At 31.6% G+C, this 21252-nt stretch overlaps 1 protein-coding gene across 3 annotated transcripts in view; it reads right to left on the bottom strand.

Moving 5' to 3' along the window:
* STXBP5L (syntaxin binding protein 5L) overlaps nucleotides 1–21252 on the bottom strand; it is a 290135-nt gene that overhangs the window by 106176 nt on the left and 162707 nt on the right. For all 3 annotated transcript variants that reach the window (XM_074364363.1, XM_074364371.1, XM_045507179.2), the window contains exons 13-15: nucleotides 20961–21108; nucleotides 19982–20049; nucleotides 3368–3408 (exon numbers count right to left, since the gene is read on the bottom strand). In XM_074364363.1, the coding sequence (XP_074220464.1) occupies nucleotides 3368–3408; nucleotides 19982–20049; nucleotides 20961–21108 (257 nt within the window). The remainder of the gene's footprint in view (nucleotides 1–3367; nucleotides 3409–19981; nucleotides 20050–20960; nucleotides 21109–21252) is intronic.

Genomic DNA, 21252 nt, shown 5'->3' with positions numbered 1-21252 from the left:
TATGCACTGTCTCAGAAAAGTTCCATAAAGTATTTTTATCCTTGTTTATTGATAAAAACACTGGGGCTCAGAAAGTTTATAATGGAAGTACTAAACCTACTTCTCTCCCAAGGGAGGAACTCTCAATACTTTTTCACAATTTTCTCTTTTGGTAGATGAGAGGCTGATGCTATTCTTTGAAGGTTTACTCTTCTCAACACATTTTTAGACACCCCTTCAGATGAGAAACATTTGTATTTACCATTTAGCAATACTGGGAGTCCAATGATCTAATTATTTTATAAAGAATCTTTTCCGAGTGGCTCTGTGTTAGGAAATGGTCAGTTATAATTTTTTAAGTCTGGTTTTGTAAAATGTTTTCAGGAATAATTACTTAGGGGAATATTATTTCCATTTTAGATCATAATGATAACTATATAAAAGCTCTTATTCTACAGAGAATCCTTAAGAAGTTCGAAAAATCTGGGAGTTCCTCCAAAAGTGCATAATCTGAACCTAATCATGAGAAACATTAATCAAACTCAAATTGAAGGTGAGTCTACAAAAACTGGCCTGAACTCCTAAAAATGTCAATTTCATTAAATAACGACTCAGCAGCCATTCCAGATTAAAGAAAATTCAAAAGATATAACTAACTCCAATAAATGGTCCTGGAGTTTCTTTTATTATAAAAGATATTATTGGAAAAATTGGCTAAAACTGAGTAAGATCTGAAAGTTATGTAATAGTATTGTATTAATATTATTACTCCTGACTTTGATAACTATAACTTGATTATGTAAAAGAATGCCCTATTTGTAGGAAATACACACTGCAGTTTTTAGGGGGTATGTACTGTTAGAGGAGATTCATGTTTGCAACTTATATTCGAATGGTTATAAAAAGCTGTATATGTATATATTTACATATATATGTGTATGTGTGAATACTGAGGGGAGAGAAAGAGTAAGAGGGTGAGGAGAAGGACAGGAGGGAGGGGTAGAGTTGGGGGCAGAGAGAGACAGAGCACGAGTAAGCACAGGTACACAAGTAGGAAGACAGGTGAAGGGAACAAATGTATACATTGACATTTGGGGAATCTGGCTGAAAGCTATACAACACTGCATAGTATGTTTTTGCAATTTTTCTGTAAGTCTGATGTAACATGGAAACATTAAAGAATATTGCAGACATAATTAAGGTCCCTAATTATTTGATTTTGAGTTAATTAATAGAGATTATTCTTAATAGGCCCAACAAAATAAGGTAAGTCCTTTAAAAGAGGGACTGGGGCCCTCCCTGAAGTTAGAGAGACACTCCCTTGCTGGCCTTGAAGAAACAAGTCATCATGAGTTTTAAAGTTGCAAGAAAATGAATTCTGCCAACAACCACATGAACTTGGAAGAGAGCTCTGGGCCCCAGATAAAGCTGCAGCCCTAGCTAACACCTTGATTGCAGTCTTAAAGAGATCTTGAGCAAAGAATCCAGCTAACTTAGACCAGATTCATAACACACAGAAACTGTGAGATAATATATGTGTACTGTTTTAAACTGCTAAATTGTGGTAATCTATTACTCAGCAATTGAAAGTGAATACAGTTGACCCTTGAACAATATTGGTTTGAAATATATGGGTCCACTTACGCTCAGATTATTTTCAGTAGTACATACTACAGTACTACACAATCCAAGGTTGACTGAATCCTCAGATACCAAGGAACAGCACATAGGGAGAGCCAACTATAAATTATGCTCCGACTATAAATAATGGTCAGATCGACTATGCAGAGTGTTAATGCCTCTGACCCTCGTGTGTTCAAGGGCCAATTGTACACATATTAACATAAACTCAACTACTCAAATTCAGTATAACCTCATTTCCTGTACTGTAAACTATCTCACAAAATTGGCAAACTAAGTTATACTTCTCTAATGGCATCTATTGATTTGGAGGTATGCCCTTATAGTTGATTACAATAAAAACATTAAATATTCTACAAACCTTTGCCATATATGATTTGAATGTGAAAAATAATATTTTATTTAAAAATTAACTTAAAATATTATTGTGCATACTTAAGGATGGTATGCATTTCAGTCATTAGAGTGTTAAATTGCCTTCTCACATTTTAGAAGCTAAGAAGTGACTTTGAGGTGATGGGAAATGAGCAAAGATGTCACTATGCAATTAACTGTGTTCATGGAACAAACTCAGGTTTACATGAAAAGGTTCATCAAAATAAAACCTGTTGTCGTTTGGAATTTTCTCCTGAGCAATTGTTTCGTATTATGTGAGGCCAGAAAGGGGCCTCAGAATTCATGGCTTTAAATATTTTAATCATTTTCTCTTGCTGATGAAAGTTTGCTCCACTACTAAAGGACTCTAGCTGCAGATTAAGAGTATCATTACTATTCAACCTTCTTCCTTCTACTTTTATATTTATCATAGTCTTTCTCAGTTCACTTCTATAGCTTCAGGTATCACTTGTATGCTGCTTCACCACTAGTTTCCATTCTTGACTGTTCTCCCTACCTGTTAGACATTTTACTTGGATTTCCTGGTGTTACAACAAAATTCAAACCTCTAGAATTCTCCCATATCCTTATTTCCAACTTGCTGGTTACTCATCCTCAGAAACCTGGAGATATTGCTCACTTATTCTTCTCCTCCTAGTCCAGGCTATTAAAACCTTATCTTTCAAAACTTACATTAAATTTTACTGCATCGAAATGCCCTTCCTGGATCTACCTGGTTCAAATAAATCTCCCATTTTTGATAACAAATAGAATTTGGGTTATATTACATTGAGAGTTCTTACCATATTGTTTACCTGGTAAGTTTTCTTAAGGGTATGTATGGTATAATCAAGTTTAAAATATCTTTGCATGCCCTTCAGTGTTGAGCAGAGTACCTTTAGACCTTTAATTATGTAATTCTCAAGATTTCAAAAGAAATTTTACATTTATCAAATTATTTCTTTTGATTCTCATGGACTTGGTAGACAAGTGGCAAAGAAATGTAAAGAAGTGGGATAAAAGCACTTTTCCAAAACCACAAAGCAAGGAGATGAAGGAAATTCCTTGAGCAAAATTAATCTGACATGTTTTGGTACTTTTTCCAACGTACATTACCTCTTGTAAATACAATAGGTTGCTGATAAAGAGTGATTTCAGTCCTATCTATTTATATCATAGAAGAAAAATACTGTAGAACTAATTTTTTAAACTGATTTAATAATATAGGAAATGCATTTTTTGTAACACAGCCATATGTGTATGCTAAATATTTATCTAAAATGTTAATTGTCCAAACTAAAACATGGTGAATGGCTATGAGTAAGTATTAACCAAGTGTATTCTGTACTAGAAGGATAAACTTAAAACTTACTTGCAGAAGCATCCCAAAACTTAATCGATCCATCTGCATGACTAGATGAGAAATAAAGTAGCATTAATTAAAGTATGGTAAAGTAAAAAAATAATTATTCTAAATGTATAAACACTTGCATTACTATTAAAATTTGATTTAAAAATACCACTCCGAAAATTAATGTATGCCAAAACATTTCTAAGCCTAAAACAATGGTTTATTTTTTAAGCAATACACAAAATCTAAATTTTAAAAAGACAATAATTACTTAGATTTTATTGTAAGAATATTTTATGTGTAATAGAGAACAATGAAAACTGACCTGTGAAGATTAAACAGTATGTTGTTATATAAAATTGTTTACACTCAATAAAAAAGAGACCCAAGTTAATTTAGATTACATTAAAATAATTTTGAAGTGAATATCATTGTGAAATTAAAGTTGAGCTTCAAAATATAAAAAACAAATCCTTAAACCTATCTAGAGTTGTATCATTATTTGGTAATAACGTAATGACAATTCTATAAGAAATCATCTACAAATAAAGAGGATAGAATACTTCCCAACATGTTTTATCACATCAGGTTTATACGGGCACCAAAACCAGGAAAAAAACATTGCAAGAAAAGAAAATAGCAGACTAATATCCCTTGAGCATAGGTGTAAAAACTGTCAACAAAATATTAGCAAATCAAAAAATATACAGAAAGAACAATACATCATGACTAACTGGGGTTTATTCCAGGAATGCAAGATCAGTTAAACATTTAAAAAAATGATAACCACACTGTAATTCATCACACTGTCAGACTGAAGAACAATGTGATCATCGCAATAAATGCAAAAAAATCATCTGACAAAATTCATCATCTTTTCATGGAAAAAATCTCTCAATAAATTAAAAACGGAGGAAACTTCTTCAACCTGATGAAGAGCATCTAGGAACAACCTGTAGATGGTGTTTAACATACATAATGGTGGAAGAGATGGAATATTTTCACCCTAAGAACAAGAACAAAGCAAAAATGTTCACTTTCACCATTCTTATTCAACATTATATTGAAGGTCAGTTAGTAGTTATACTGCAACAAGGGAAGAAAAAAAGGAATAAAGATTGAAAAGAAAGAAATAAAATTCTATTTGCAGATCACATGATTGGCTATGTAGAAAATCCCAAAGAATCTACAAAAAGTATATTAGAACTCATACATAAGTTAAGCATGTTTGTAAGACACTAAGTCAATGTACAAATGTATTTCTATATAATACCAATGGACATTTGGAAATTGGAATTATAAAACAGTACCATTTACAATAGCACCAAAAAACATAAAATGCTTATATATAACCTAACGCAATTTGTTAGATCTGTATGCTGAAAAATATAAGCTGCTGATCAAAGAAATAGAGAATACATAAGTAAATGGAGAGATATAATTTATTCTTTTCTTTTTTCTTAAATTGTAAAACTTACTAGATGTCAGTTCTCCCTAAATAATGTATAGATTCAATGTATTCTCAATTGAAATATGCCATTTTTAACAGAAATCAACAAACTGATTCTGAAATTTATATGGAAAGGTAAAGGAACTGGAGTATCAAAGCAATTTTAAAGAATAAAAGTCAGAGGACTCAAACTACCTAACTTTCAGTCTCATTCTAAAGCTTGTCCCACTGACACCATAATCCAGTTTTAGAAAATTTCTATCATCCCCAAAAGTTACCTCACGCCAATATCTTACCCATCACTGGTAGGTAACCACTGGTATCTTTCTGCCTGTATAGATTTCTTTTGTTTTCTTACAATTTTCACATAAGTGACACCTTTACAATATTTATTCTTGTGTTCATATCTTTCATTTAGCATAATGGTTTTGAGGACAATCCTTGTGTTGCATGTATCAGTAATGGTTCCTTTTTATTGCTGAATAGTATTCTATTATATGAATATATCCCATCTTGTTTACCTACTTCCCAGTTGATAGACATTTGGGTTGTTACTAGTTTTTGGTTATTATAAATAAAGCTTCTATGGATGCTCTGTATGTTTATCTACTTTAATTATTCTCTTATCACAAAAAAGCTTTATTATTAAAAAATTCAGCAGGATGATGATCTGAGAGTCTAATAACCTTTAATTCTATTTTATTTTTTATTTGGTATGCAAAGAACAGTATATGTAATATAGATTTAACATATAGAATATAATTATATTGAAATTCTATGAACCAAACACACAACCAAAGAACTAACATTACTAATAATGTGCATCTATGTATGTTCTCATTCTTTTTTATTTTATAGAGGTATAATTGTCATACATTATATTAGCTTCAGGTATACAACATAATGATTTGTATATATTGTGAAATGACCACCATAATAAATCTTGTTAATATCCATCACCATATGTAATTAACAGACTTTTTTTCTGTGATGAGTCGTTTAAAGATTTACTCTTTTAGCAACTTTCAAATATGCAATACAGTCTTATCAACTATAATCACTATCCTTTACACATTATATCCCCCTGACTTAAAACTGTAAGTTTTTACATTTTGACTCCCTTCACACATTTCATCAAACCCCCGCCCTCTGCCTCTGGAAACCACCAATCTGTTATTTGTATATATGAGCTTTTTTTTTTTTTTTTTCTTTCAGATTTCACATATAATTGAAATCTTGTAGTGTTTGTCTTTCTCTGTCTGACTTGTTTCACTTAGCATAATGCCCTTAAGGTCTATCCATATTGTCACAAAAGGCAAGATTTCATTCTCTTTATGGATGAATAATATACCATTGTGTGGAATATATATACAGTTCTCTTCCTGATTCCATCACCCTGCCTTCTTTGTCCCCAGAACTAACCAGTATTCTAAATTTTCATCAGCTCTTGTTTTTCTTTAATATATATATATTATATATTTATAATATATAATATTATCACATTATGTGTATAAACAACAATTTGCTTACTTCTGATTTTTAAAAATCTATAATAGTGGTATAATGTATATAAATTTGAAGAACTTGCTTTTTCATTTATTATTAGATTTATAAAATTAATTGTTGTTTGCAGCTGTATGTTACTCATTTTCACAGATCTGTATAATATATAGTAGTCTGTACTGCGATTATACCACAATATATATCTTATTCAATGATTGGGCAACTGGATTCTGTCTGTGTCTTTTTTTTTTTTTTTTTTTTTTGCTCTTACAAAGAATGCAGCTATAAAGTATCTTGTATAAATCTTTTGCTATTTATGTAATAAGAGGGAAATTGGTGGGTCTTAGGATATGAAACTGTTTAAATTTACAAGATAATGCCAAACTTTAGAAATTTACATTTTTATACTCTCATTTGTGATACAGAATTATAATTGAGCTGCATTCTTTTCAATACTTGTAACTGACAAACTTCTAAATTTTCTGCCAATTTGTTTTGAATGTAAAATGGTATCTCATTATGGTTTTACTCTGCATTTTCCTAGTTACTAATATTTTAAATTATTAATGAGGTCAAGCCATACAAGTTTTCTCTCCTATGAAATGTCTATTTAAGTATTTTTGGCTATTTTTCAATGGGGTTGATTGACTTTTTCTTACTGATTTGAAATCATTTAGACATTCTGGAAACAAAATTTCAGTGGTTATGTATGTTACAAATATCCCAATTTATTTCTTGCCTTTTCATTTATTTATGGCAATGTTTTTCAAATATATAGATCAAGTTTATCATATTCTCCAAATATTCTATGTTCTTACTGATTTTTTTGTTATCAGTGAGATGTCTAACTACAATTTTTGTCAATTTTTTGTCTCAATTTTTGCTTTATAAATTTTGAGGTCATATTACTGAATACACACAAATTTAATTTTTTACATCTTCTTTGAAAACTGAAACTTTTTTTTATTGACGTATCGTCAGTTTACAATGTTGTGTCAATTTCTGGTGTACAGGACAATTCTTCAGTCATACATGAATATACATATATTCATTTTCTTATCCTTTTCCACCATGAGATATTACACGATATTGAATGTATTTCCCTGTGCTATACAGTAGAAACTTGTTTATCAATTTTACACATACCAGTCTCAAGCTGCCAGTTTATTCCTTCCCACCCCTCTCCCCCCTGGCAACCAAAAGCATATATTCTATGTCTATTAGTCAGTTTCTGTTTTATATGTAAGTTCATTTGTCTTTTTTTTTTTTTTTTAGATTCCACATATGAGTGATGTCATATGGTATTTTTCTTTCTCTTTCTGGCTCACTTCGCTTAGAATGACATTCTCCAGGGCCATCCATGTTGCTACAAATGCATTATTTTATCATTTTTATGGCTGAGTAGTATTCCATTGTATAACTATACCACACTTCTTTATCCAGTCATCTGTTGATGGACATTTAGGTTGTTTTCATGTCTTGGCTACTGTAAATAATGCTGCTATGAATGTTGAGGTACAGGTCTTTTTGAATAAGGGTTCCCTCTGGATATACACATAGGAGTGGGACTTCTGGGTCATATGGTAAGTCCATTTTCAGTCTTTTGAGGAATCTCCCTGTTTTCCATAATGGCTACACCAAACTGGATTCTCCACACCCTCTCCAGCATTTATCATTTGTGGACTTTTGAATGATGGCCATTCTGACTGGTGTGAGGTGATACCTCATTGTAGTTTTGATTTGCATTTCCCTGATAATTAGTGATACTGAGCATTTTTTCATGTGCCCACTGATCATTTGTATTTCTTCACTGGAGAATTGCTTGTTTAGGTCTTCTGCCCATTGTTTTTTTCTTATTAGGTCATATGAGCTGTTTATATATTCTGGAAATCAAGCCCTTGTCAGTTTCATCTTTTGCAAATATTTTCTCTCATTCCATAGGTTGTCATTTTGTTTTGCTTATGGTTTCCTTTGCTGTGCAGAAAACTGAAACTTTTAATATGATAGTGATCTACTTTATCTTGGAATGTTTTGTCCAGAAAGTCCACTTTATCAGAATTTTTTTCCTGAGATATTAATTTCTTCATATGGCTTTAAATTACTGTCTAGTATACTTTCATTTCAACCTGCAGCATTTTTGCAGAGGAGGACCAGTGGCAATGCATTCCCTCAGCTTTTGTTTATCTAGGAATGTCTTAATTTCTCCCTAACTTTGAAGCACAGTTTTGCTGGATATAAGGTTATTAGTTGACAGTTTTTCTTTTAGCTCTTTGAATATATCAGCCTATTGCCTTCTGGCTTCTAAAGTTTCTAAAGAGAAATATTCTGGTAATATTATTGATTCCTTGCATGTGATGAGTCACTCCTCTCCTGCTGCTTTCATGATTCTCTGTTTTGCTTTGCCTTTTGACAATTTTATTGTAGTAAATTTCAGTGTGTATATCTTTGAGTTCATTATACTTGGGATTCATTGAACTTCTTGGATTCATGTCTTATTAAACTCAGGAAGTTTGGGGCTTTATTTCTTCAGATAATCTCTCAGCCCCCTTCTCTCTCTCTCTCTCCTTCTTTTGGAACTGCCACAATGCATATTTTAGTTTGTTTGATGGCATCCAGAAGTCCCTTACATTCTGTTTACCACTCTTCTTTTTCTTTCTGTTCCTTAGACTCAATACTTTCTATTATCCTGTCTTCAAGTTCATTGATTCTTTCTTCTGCCTGTTCATATCTGCCTTTGGATTTCTGCAGTGAATTATGCATTTCAGTTACTGTACATTTTAGCTACAGAATTTCTTTTTGGCTTATTTTTCAGTTTTCTGTTTTTGATTATTTCCATTTTGTTCATACATCTTTTTCTTGACTTTCTCCATATCTTCCTTTAGCTCTTAAGCATCTTTAAGACAGCTGTTTTAAAGCTTTTGTCTAGTAGATGTGCCATTTGGTCTTGTTCTGAGATATTTTCCATTGGTTTATTCCCTTTGAATAGGCCATATTTTCTTATTTCTTTGTATGCCTTACTTTATCTGATCTTACTTTGGCTTCACAAAATATCTTTGTTAGTATTTTTTCTAATCCACGAGAAACTTTTTTCATTTCTGCAAAAAGGTCCTTGGGATTTTGACAGAAATTGTAGTGAATCTGTACACCACTTTGAGAAATTGTCATTTTAACAATACTAAGTCTTCCAATTTATAAGCATGAGATGATTCCATTTATTTGTGTATTATTTAATTTCTTTTAGCAAAGTTTTGTACTTTCTAGCCTTTCATCTCTCTGGTTAAATTTATTTATAAGTATTTTATTTTTTGATGCTAATAAAACTGCTTTATTTCCTTTGCAGATTGTTTATTGTTAGTATACAGAAACACACACACACACACACACACACACATATATATATATATATATATATATATATATATATATGAAATCATGTTATCTGCAAATAGAGATAGTTTTACTTCTTCCTTTCTATTGTGGATGCCTTTCATTTATTTTTCTTGCCTCACTCCTCTAGCTAGAATTTCCAGTTCAATATGAAACAAAAGTAGCAAAAGCAGAAATTCCTGTCTTGTTCCTGATCTCATAGGGAAAGCTTTTAGTCTTTTACCATTGAATATGACGTTACTATGAGTTTAGCAAAACGCCCTTCAAGTTAAGGTAGTTCCATTCTGCTCCTAGTTTTCTGAATGTTGCTGTTGTTGTGGTTTTAAATCAGGAAAGAGGTGTTCAATTTTATCAAATGCTTTTTTATTCATGAGATGACTATGTGTTTTTTGTGGGTATTAAATTGATTTTTATATGTTGAAACACTCTTGTATTCCTACCATAAACCCCACTTGACCATGGTTTATAATCTTTTTTATATGTTACTAGATTCAGTTTGCTGTATTTTGGTTAATATACTTGAATCTATATTTATAAGGGATACTGTTGCAATTGTCTTTTCATACAATATCTTTCTCTAGTTTTGTATTAGGATAATGTCTCAGAGAATTAGTTAGGACATTCCCCCCTCCATTTTATGGAAAAGTTGAAAAGCATTTGTTGTTACTTTTTTAAATGATTGATAGAATTCATCACGAAGCCAACTGGTCCAAAGAAAGAGCCAAACCTTTTCTTTGATGAAAGGTTTTAATTACTGATTTAATCTCCTCACTTGTTATGTCTGTTTGGATTATCTATTTCTTCTTGAGTCAGTTTTGATAGTTCACTTACATCTCTGAATTTTTATATTTCATTTAGGTTATTTACTTTGTTGGCATACAACTGTTCACAGTATTCTCTTATAATCCTTTTTACTTTTGTAAGATTGATAGTATTCCATTCATTTCTCATTCTGATTTTAATAATTGAGTCTTCTTTCCTTTTTCCTGAGTGACTCTAACTAAAGGTTTGTCAATTCTATTGATTTTTTCAAAGAACCAATTTTTGGTATCACTGAGTTCCTTTATTGTTTTTCTATCCTCTGGTTTATCTCTGCTCAAATTTTTGCTACTGTTTACATCTGTTAGCATTTGTTTTTTTTTCTAGTTCCTTAAGGTGTAAAGATAGGTTATTGAAATTTCTTCTTCCTTAAATGTAGATAATTACAGATACAAATTTTCCTCTGAGTGCTGTTTTCCCTCTATCTCCTTACCATTAATTTTATTTTTATTTTTACTAATCTCAAAATATTTTCTAATTTCCCTTGTGATTTCTTATTTGGTCCATTGATTAAAAGTGTGTTGTTAAATTTCCACATATCTGTGATTGTTCCGGTGTGTTTCTTCTACTTTCTTGACAATCCTGCACACCTTCAGCAGCTTTAATATTTATTTCCATAAACCAACTTTAGTTTTATCAATCTTTGCTATTGTACACTTTCTATTTCACTAAATTTTGTTTTAGCATTATTATTTTCTTTTTTACTTTTTTGGGAATAACCTTGCTATTTTTAACTTCTTAAGATATATAATAAGATCATTAAGTGTGAGTCTTCTTATTAACATACATGGGTCAGAGTTTATATTAATTTATATAAGCATATAACATGGGTATAAGTTTACCTCTAAACATAGATTTAGATGTATCCACATTTTATGATACATTATATTTTCACTATCTTTCTGTTTGTGATATTTAAAATTTTTCTATTGTGATTTCTTCATTAAGCACTAAGTTAGTGGGAATAGATTACTTAATTTTGAAAAATTGTAAATTTTCTTTACATATTTTTGTCATTGGTTTCTAATTTAATTCCCCTGTGGTCAGAGAACATCTTATATAATATGATTACAATCCTTTGATATTTACTGGTACTTATATTATGGTCCTTCATGTGGCCAATTTTGTGTGTCCCATGTGCACTTAAAAAGAATGGAAATTCTTGAGTTGTAGAGTTCTAAATATGTCAGTTAAGTCAGACTTATTAATCCTGCTATTCAAAACTTTCTTTATTGTTAAGAATTGTTTTCCTCTGATTTTAAATCTGTTACAGAGAGAGGTTTGTAATATTTTCTCCCAGTTATTGCAGAACTGTCTTATCTTTTTATATATTTTGAAGTACTGAACTCAAAATCCTTATGGATTCATCCTTTCATTATTTTGAAATAGTTCTTTTTGCCTTTGATAATGCTTCTTGCTTTAAAGTTTACTGTGGTAGGCAGAATTTCCCCAGGATTCCCGCCTCGTGGGATAATCCTGTATATTCTTTGGGACTGTGAATATAATAGAGAATATATCACTCACACAATTGTTACATTATGTTGATTTTAAGAAAGGGGTACAATTCGGGTGAACTTGACCTGATCCTATGAAACCTATAAATATAGATCTAGAGGTCAAAGAGGAAAAACATTTGAAATTTGAAGCATGAGCAGTACTTGATGCATTATTACTGGCTTCAAGGAAGAAGGGGTTACATGGCATGGAATGTAGGCAGCCTGTGGTAGCTAAGATGGCCCACCTAAAAACTAATAAGGAAATTGGCAGCTCAGTCCTACAACCACAAGGAACTAAATTCTTCCATCAAAAAGAATGAATTTGAAAGCAGATTTTCCCTCAGAGCCTCCAGATGACAACTCAGCCTGGCTGACTGTTTGATTTCAGTTTTGTGGTACATTGAGCATCTCAACCATCCAGTGCCTGACCTATAGAGCTGTGAGTTAATAAACGGGTTTTAAGTTGCTAAGTTTGTGGTGATTTTTAATGCAACAATTGAAAACTACTTTACTGATGTAATTAGAGCTATATCAAAATTTTAAATTGTTTACATGTTACAATTTTTCATATATTTACTTTCAAAGCAGCATAGAGTTTGGTTTTATTTTTCTATCTCTACTGACAGTCATTGCCTTATCATTGGAGAATTCAGTCAAATTATACTTACTGTAATTACTGATACATATGTATTTAAATCTACCAACCTCGCAGTTATATTCTATTCATCTAATCTATTCTGTCTTTCTTTACCCTTTCTGTCCTTTTAAGGATTAATTACATTAAAATATTCTATTTTACTAGTTTTTGAGTATTACATTCTTATACTATTATTTTAGTGGTTATCATAGATAATACAAAATTGATCCTTAAACTGTTGAGTTTTATAGTTTTAGGTCATACATTTAGGTCTTTCCATTTTCAGTTGATTTTGTACATGGTATAAGGTAAGGGTCCTATTTCATTATTTTATATGTGCAAATACTATGTTCCCAGCATTAGTTGTTGAAGAGGCTATCCTTTCCCCATTGTATAGACTTGGTACCTTTATGAAAATTTTGACTATATCAGTGACAATTTATTTATGACAACTTATTTACTCTGTTCCATTGGTCTTTATCTCTGTCTTTATGCCAGTACCATACCATTTTGGTTACTTTTTAATATGTCTTGATTAGCTTTGTATCATGTTTTGAAATCAGGAATTGTGAGGGATCTAGCTCTATCTTTCTTTCCCAGGATTATTTTGAATATTTGAAGTCCTTTGAGATCCTGTATTAATTTTAAGATTTTTTTTTCTTCTTCTGCCAAAAATTTCATTGAGATTTTGATAAGGATTTGCATTGAGTCTGTAGATTGCTTTAGGTAGTATGGACATTTTAATATTAAGTTTTCTGATCCATGAACATGTGATATCTTTCCATTTATTTGTGTTTTCCTTAATTTCTTTAACAGTGTTTTATAGTTTTCATCATTAAAGAGGTTTGCTTCCTTGATTATGTTTATTCCTAAATATTTTATTCCTTTTGATGCTATTGTAAACAGGATTGTTTTATTAATTTCCTTTCAGATTGTTCATTGTTAGTGAACAGAAATAGAACTGACTTTGTATGTTCATTTTTATATCCTGCAAATTTGCTGAATTTCTCATTAGTTCTAACTTTTGTGTTTGTGTGGAAACTTATGACTTTTCTACATACAAGATCATGTCATCTACAGAGATAATTTTAATTCTTCTATTCTGATTTGGATGTCTTTTATTTATTTATTTATTTTTGCTTATTTCTCTAGCTAGGTCTTCCAGTATTATGCTGAATATAAGTTGTGAGAGTGGGCATCCATCTTTTGTTTCTTATCTTAGAAGGGAAACTTTCAGCTTTTCACCATTGAGTATTATGTCAGCTCTGTGCTTTTCATATATGACACTTTATTATGTTGTAGTAATTTCCTTCTATTACTAGCTTGTTGAATGTTATCATGAAAAAAATACTGAATTTGCCAAAAGCTTTTTCTGTACCATCTGAGATGCTCATGTGGCTTTTGTCCTTCATTCTGTTAATGTGGTTTATCACACTGATTGATTTTCATATGTTGACCATCCTTATATTCTAAGGATGCAACTCACTTGGTCATAATGTATTATCCTTTTAATGTATAGTAGAATTTGGTTTACCAGTATTTTGTTGAAGATTTTTGCAATGATAGTCATTGGGGATATTGCTCTGTAATTTTTTCTGGTAGTATCTTTGTCTGATTGTGGCATTAGAATAATGCTGGTCTCATAGAAAGAATCTGGAATTGTTCACTCAATTTTTGGGAATAGTTTAAAAAGAATTAAGGTTAATTCTTTAAATGTTAGGTAGAATTCTTCAGTGAAGTCCTCTACTCTTGGGCTTATCTTTTTTGGGAGTTTTTAAATTATTTGTTAAATCTTTTTACTGACTATAGGTCTGTTCAGATATTTTTTATTTCTTCATGATTCAGTCTAAGTAGGTTTATCCATTTATTTCAAGTTATCCAGTTTCTTGGCATATAATTGTTCAGAGTAGTCTCTTATGAACATTTATTTCTGTAGCATCAATTGTAATGTCTCCTCTTTCATTTCTGATACTTGTTGAGTTCTTTTTTTCTTAGTCTAGCTAAGAGTTTGTCAATTTTGTTGATCTTTAAAAAAAACTTTTTAATATTTTTCTATTCTGTTTTATTTCTGTTCTAAGCTCTGTTATTTCTTTCCTCCTGCTAACTTTGGGTTTAGTTTTTTCTTCTTTTTCTAATCCCTTGAGGTATTGATTTGAGATCCTTCTTTTATTGTTGACATTTACTACTATAAACTTCTTAGAGTTTTACTTGTAAACCTCTTAGTAGTGTTTGTGTTACATCCCCTAAGTTTGGTATGTTGTATTTTCATTATCATTTGTCTCAAGATACTTTCCAACTTCCTTGTGATTTCTTCTTTAATCCACTGGTTGTTCAAAAGGGTACTGCCTAATTTCCACAGATTTGTGGATTTTCCAGTCTTCCTTTTGCTATTCATTCCTAGTTTCATTTCAACATGGTTGTAAAAGATGCTTGCTACAATTTCAATCTCCTTAAAAATTTTAAGACTTGTTTTATGGCCTAACATGTGATTTATCCTGGAGAATGTTTCACGTGTACTTGAGAAGAATGTGTATTATGTTGTTGTTGGGTAGAGTGTTCTGTATATGTCTGTTAGGTCTAATAGTTCTATAGTGTTGTTTGAATCCTGTTTCCTTATTGAACTTCTCTCTGTGTGATTTTGTTTATTAGATCTATTCATTAAAAGTGAGGTATTTGAAGCTCCTACTATTTTTGCTTTACTGCCTATTTCTCCCTTTGATTCTGTCAACGTCTGATTTATATATTTGATGGCTCTGTTGTTAGGTGCATATGTATTTAAAATTTCTTTCTGGTGAATTGACTTTTATCATTATATAATGTCCTTCTTTGTCTCTTATGACAGTTTTTGGCTTAAAGTCTATTTTGTATAAGTATGGTCACCCCAGATCTCTTTTTGGTTAGCATCTGCATGGAATATCTTTATCTATCCTTTCATTTTCAGGCTACATACATCCTTATATCTAAAGTGAGTCTCATGTAGACAGCATATAGTGGATCCATTCTTCCACTCTATGTATTTTGATTTGGGAGTGTAATTCATTTATATTTAAAGAAATTACTGATATATAAGGACTTACCATTGCCATTTAAGAACTGTTTCCTACCTTTTATTTATTTTGTTCCTTTTTCCCTCTCTTGATGCCTTGTTGTTTCATTGACTTTTTTTGTAGTGAAATGCTTTGATTTCTTTCTTACTTTCTTTTGTTCATATTCTATAGGTATTTTCTTTGTAGTTAAAATGTGTAATATATAAAACAGTTATACCAATCTACTTTAAAGTGATAACAACTTCAATTACATACAAAAATCCTACTCCTTTATCTCCCCCTTTATCTTATGTTGCTGCTGTTGTAAATTATATCTTTTAATATTTTATAACCATTAACACAGTTAAGTTATAGCCTTTATCTTTTCAATTCTACATCTGAATTTAAAGTATTTCATGCACCAGCACTATACTGTTACAGGATTCTGTTTTTGTCTATGTATTTACTTTTATCAGAGAGCTTTATATTTTCATATGCTTTCATTTTCTTGTCATTTGTTTCATTTGTTGTAATTTGTTGTCATTTGTTTCTAGTATTCATTTGTTTCAACTCAAAGGACTCCCTTTAGCAATTCTTGTGAGGCAGATGTAGTTGTAATAAATGGTCTCAGTTTTTGTTTATCTTGGAAGATCTTTATTTTTCCTTCATTTTTGAAGTATAGTTTTCCAGGTATAGTATTCATGGCTGGCTTTTTTTTTTCTTTATGTACTTTAAATATATTATCCTACTTCTCTTCTAGCCTGTAATGTTTCTGCTGAGAAATCCAATGATAATCTTATGTAACAAGTAGCTTTTCTGTTGCTGCTTTCAAGATTGTTTCCTTGTCTTTGACAATTTGATTATAATATGTCTCAGTGTGAGCCTCTTTGGGTTCATCCTCACTGAAGTATTCTGATACATATCCAATGGATATGAATGTCCATTTACTTCCTCAGATTTGAGAAGGTTTCAGCAAACATTTCTTCAAATAAGTTTTCTGCCCTACTCTCTCTCTTTTTTTGGCACTTCCATAATGCCTATGTTGGTATGCTTGATGGTATCCCATAAGTACTTTGGGCATTCTTCTCTCTTTTTCATCCTTTTTTATTTTATTCCTCTATCTTGGTAATTTCATATTACCTATCTTCAAGTTTGCTGGTTCTTGTCTACTGCTGATCCCTACTAGTAAAATCTTATTCTTCTGCTTAATAATTTATTTCTGATTCTTGTTAATAGTTTCTATGTCTTTGTAGATATTCTCATTTCATTCATGCATCATTTTCCAGATTTAGTATAACTGTCTGTGTCTCTTATACATTGAACAGTCTGTGTTCTCTTGTTATACATTAAGCTTTTTTAAGTTAACTATTTTGAATTGTTTGTCAGGTAATTCACAGATATCCAATTCTTTAGGGTCAGTTTCTAGAGGTTTATCTTATTCCTTTGATTGGGCCACACTTGCCTGTTTCTTTGTGTGCCTCATTATTTTTTGTTGTGAATTTAGCATTTGAAAATACAGCCACCTGCTATGAACTAGCTTTACACAGGGGAAGACCTTAAGCAGAAATCCTAGGGGCTTCTCAAACCTTCAGTGGGGATGCACCTTCTCAGGGATTGTATGTGTAATTTCCCAATAAGAGAGATTTGCTGTTTTCTTTTTCATGAGCTTACATTTTCTTGCTCATTCTATTGTATGTCTATAGTACTGCAAGTTTCTTGTCAGTTCAAAAAGCCATTGAGCTCTCTTGTTCTCTGCAGCCCCCAGGCATCTAGTTCCCACCAGTACTCTGACTCAGGTGAGATAAAAACTAGTTTCTCATGAGAGAAGATTCCCCCTGAATATGAGTTGTGCCAATTTGGGGGAGGAGCTGACAGAGTTGAAATGGCTGTTTTTACCCATTTCAGTATGGCTATTCTTGGCTTTCAGCTTCCCTGAGGTACTATGATTTCCTAACTGGTTTATGGAGTTTTCATAACGTTGTTTGGATCATATATTGTTGTTACATTAGTGTGTCTGTGGGAGAACAAGGTCTGGGGCTACTTATTCTGACGTCTTGCTGATGTCACTCTCCATTGATTCTATTACATTTTCCTGTCTTTTTTTTTCTTAACCTGACTATACTGTTATATTTGAAGTGAGTGTACTGTTGATGGCATACAGTTGGGTCATAATTTTAATCCACTCTGCCAATTGGTGCATTTAGACTATTTACATTTAAGCCTTAACATTTCAATGATTACATTAAGCCTGTCCTTTTTCCCTCTTTTTTGGACACTTTTTCCATTTTTTGTCACTTATTTTTTTTGCCAATTATGGGTTAATTAAATTATTTCAGTACATCCATGTTTATGTGTCAATAATGTTTTTGAGTGTATCTCTTGGCATCAGTTTTTTTTTTTAAATACAGGATTGCTTTAAGTATTGCACTGTATATTCAAAACTTGTCTCAGTCTACTGGTGTTATCATAGTATTATTTTGAGGGAAGTAAAAAAATCTTATCTTCCTTTATATCAGTTTACCCTCTCCCATTTATAATTGCCTTAAATATTTCCTTTATACATATGTAGAACCACATCAGATGATATAACTAAAATTTCCTTCAATCATCAAATCTAATTTTAAAAACTCAAGAGAAAGAAAGCCTACTGTATTTACCCATATTTTAGCTTACTGTGTTCTTCCTGATATTCCGAGGTTCTTTCTTTTATCATTTGCTTTCAGTTCAGAGAGCTTCCTTTACCCACTCTTTTAGGGTAGGTCTGATGTTGACAAATTCTTAGTTTCCTTCATCTGAGAATGTATTAATTTCTGCTTAATTTTTGATATTCTTGCTGGGTATAGGATTCTAGCTTGTCAGTTCTTTTCTTTCAGCACTTGAAAAAAATTCAGGTTTCCTTCTGGCCACCATGGTTCCCAGTGAGATATCTGCCATCATTCCAGCTGGTTTTACCCCTTGGTAAGGTATCATTTCTCTTTTGCTATTTTCATAATTTTTTTCCTTAGTGTTTAATATTCAGAAGTTTGAGTATGATGTTTCTTGTTGTGAATGTGTTGTGGTTCACTTAGCTTCTGCAATATCTAGGTTCATGCCTTTTGCCAAATTTGGGAAGTTTTCAGTAATTATTCTCTTATGAATTTTTCAGCCCTGTTCTTTTTCCTCCTTCCTTCCTCACTGGACTTCCATTGACACAAAATAGGGAGGATGTGCGGTTCCTCATTAGTGCTGGGCAGTGGGGGAATTCTGGCTCCTCACATGATTTCTGTCACCATAGGTAATGAGTTTCATTACCACCCAGTAGGGTTAAAAGTCCTAGCTCCCTACTCAGCCTTTGCTTAGTGCCAGAGACCGACTCCCCTCGTGGGTGAGTTGAGGCACTTTGCTATGGCTTGATGAGGATAAAAGTCCAGGCTCCTCACTCAACCTTTGATGAAGTGGGTTGGGGTCGGGCCACAGTTCTTTTCTTTGGTGGTTAGCTAAAGTAGAAAGATTATTTTCTGTCTTGGAAAATAATCTTTCCTCATCTTTTTCCTAGAGAAAGCCAGCTTTTGTTGGGCTTTTTAGGCTTGTGCCTGTTGCCAGTTCCAGGTTGCTAGCTTCTTCAACTCCAATTCTGGTATATATGAAGCAAAAAGAAAACCCAGGAAACTCATCATCATTCCTTAGGTCTTTGGGGCCCTAGCCAGTCTGAATTCTCTCCATTTTTTCCAGTCATAATGTGTTTGTTTAGTATATGATATACAGGGTTTTCAGTTGTACTTAGTGGAAAGAATAGGGAAAAGTACATCTTTTCCATATCCCATAAGCAAAACCCCTTACTATCTTTTAAATCTCATTTTTAGCTGTTGCTATGTTTCTATTTTCATTCCTAACATTAGAGCATGAACTGGGTTGCTATTGGAAGTAACTTTTCTGGTGCTATAAGTTTTGAAGCACACTTCAAATAACCACCTGATGGGGATATAGAGCACTGATTCCTAGATTTGGACAGAATCAAGAGCCATTGGTAGGGCCTTTCTAAGGTTAACAATTTATTACTTCTATAGGAATTCTTCCTTGACTAATCTCTCTTGATTTTTCTTTCTTTGACTTTCTTCTGCTCTTATAATCTACACTTTTTAATTTCTGTTATATGTCTATGTTTTCAATAGTTTGATTGTATCTTCTATAAAGGTTATAACCTTTGGATAGAAGTTATGTCTTATATTTTTATTTAAACTGTCAGCATTCCTAGAGCACAATTATGGGAAAGTGTGAAAATTCAGTGAAATATTTTTGTTGATAAATTGATAAACTCACAAATCACATCCCACTTACCCAGTAATGATAATTTCTGGATATGTTTGTGTTCCAAGGTTCCAGGTTCCTCCACTGATTGGCCACTCCTAAACAGATCATCGAAGAACAATTTATAGGTTTAATTTTTTTAATTTAAATAACTTAGAAATTTAAAATAAAAAATTTTTGAGTAATGGTAAAAGTTTCACTTAAAAAGAAATAGCTGTTAAGTAATAAAGAAATAAGCATGTAGCTATCTTTTAATTCTTTTATCGAACAAGCAATTCCTAATACGCAATTCTATATCCTTTAAAATTATAGATTTTAACAAATATTATCATTCTTATAAAAATGCAAAGAAGTGTCTTTACTCATACAAATACAGTATTGCTACATCTTCCACATAGTCTATGTACTATCAAACTATTGTGGTGCCATTTAACACAAAACTATGTAAATTGTGCCCCTGGAATTGCCCATCCCAACAGTCCTGTGCAAATAATAGAAACTGTAATGGGGAGGGAGAGGTCTTTTACAATTGCAAATATTTGAATCCTGTAGTTAAAAATAACAAAATGGAATTCTAAAAGGTTATCAAATGACTTTTGATAATTATGTATTATTAACCACTGATTGATAAGAATTAACTAGAGAGTTGACTTTTGAATTTCCTAAAACACTCTTCTTCATCTAAAATAATTTAAAGTAACATCTTATGATTCAAACATATGTTAGCTTAAATATATACTTAGTATATAAATATACATGATAGGTAAGTATATCTTAGTCTATAATTATATACTTATTATATAAGAAACATATTCTTGTAGACTTAAAGCTATGTAGAATTTAGGAATTAGAACTTCAGAAATTGTGTGTTTTACAGATGTCAGCTTATGACTTCAAAAGAATTTAGCTCAAGTCTTCTATGGAAAGTGAGAAAATAAAATAGCAGAAAAACCATGATCATATGATATAAATATGAATACAAGGTAACATTTCTAATTGTTGCTCTTACCTTATTACTGTATCCTTGTTTTTTATGCTTGACTCCTATAGAGTAGAGCACTAGAATTAAATCTGGTGGGCAATCAGCAAAGTATGCTGTACATGTAACTGGTGATTCATGAATGTCCATGGGATATGGATTTTCAAAGATTGGAAAGCTATAGAAAGATAATACATTAGTGTCATTTTGTAATATATAAAAATGAAATAACTTTTATAAAACAAACCCTAAAATCTCCTAAATATTAATTATACATTTCACTGAATTATTTTTAAGCCTTATAAAACAATGATCACATGAA

Source organism: Camelus bactrianus, chromosome 1 (assembly GCF_048773025.1).
Source record: "Camelus bactrianus isolate YW-2024 breed Bactrian camel chromosome 1, ASM4877302v1, whole genome shotgun sequence".
Taxonomy (NCBI): Eukaryota; Metazoa; Chordata; class Mammalia; order Artiodactyla; family Camelidae; genus Camelus; species Camelus bactrianus.
Note: the sequence above shows the minus strand (reverse complement) of the source record. Positions and strands in the feature narration are given on the sequence as shown.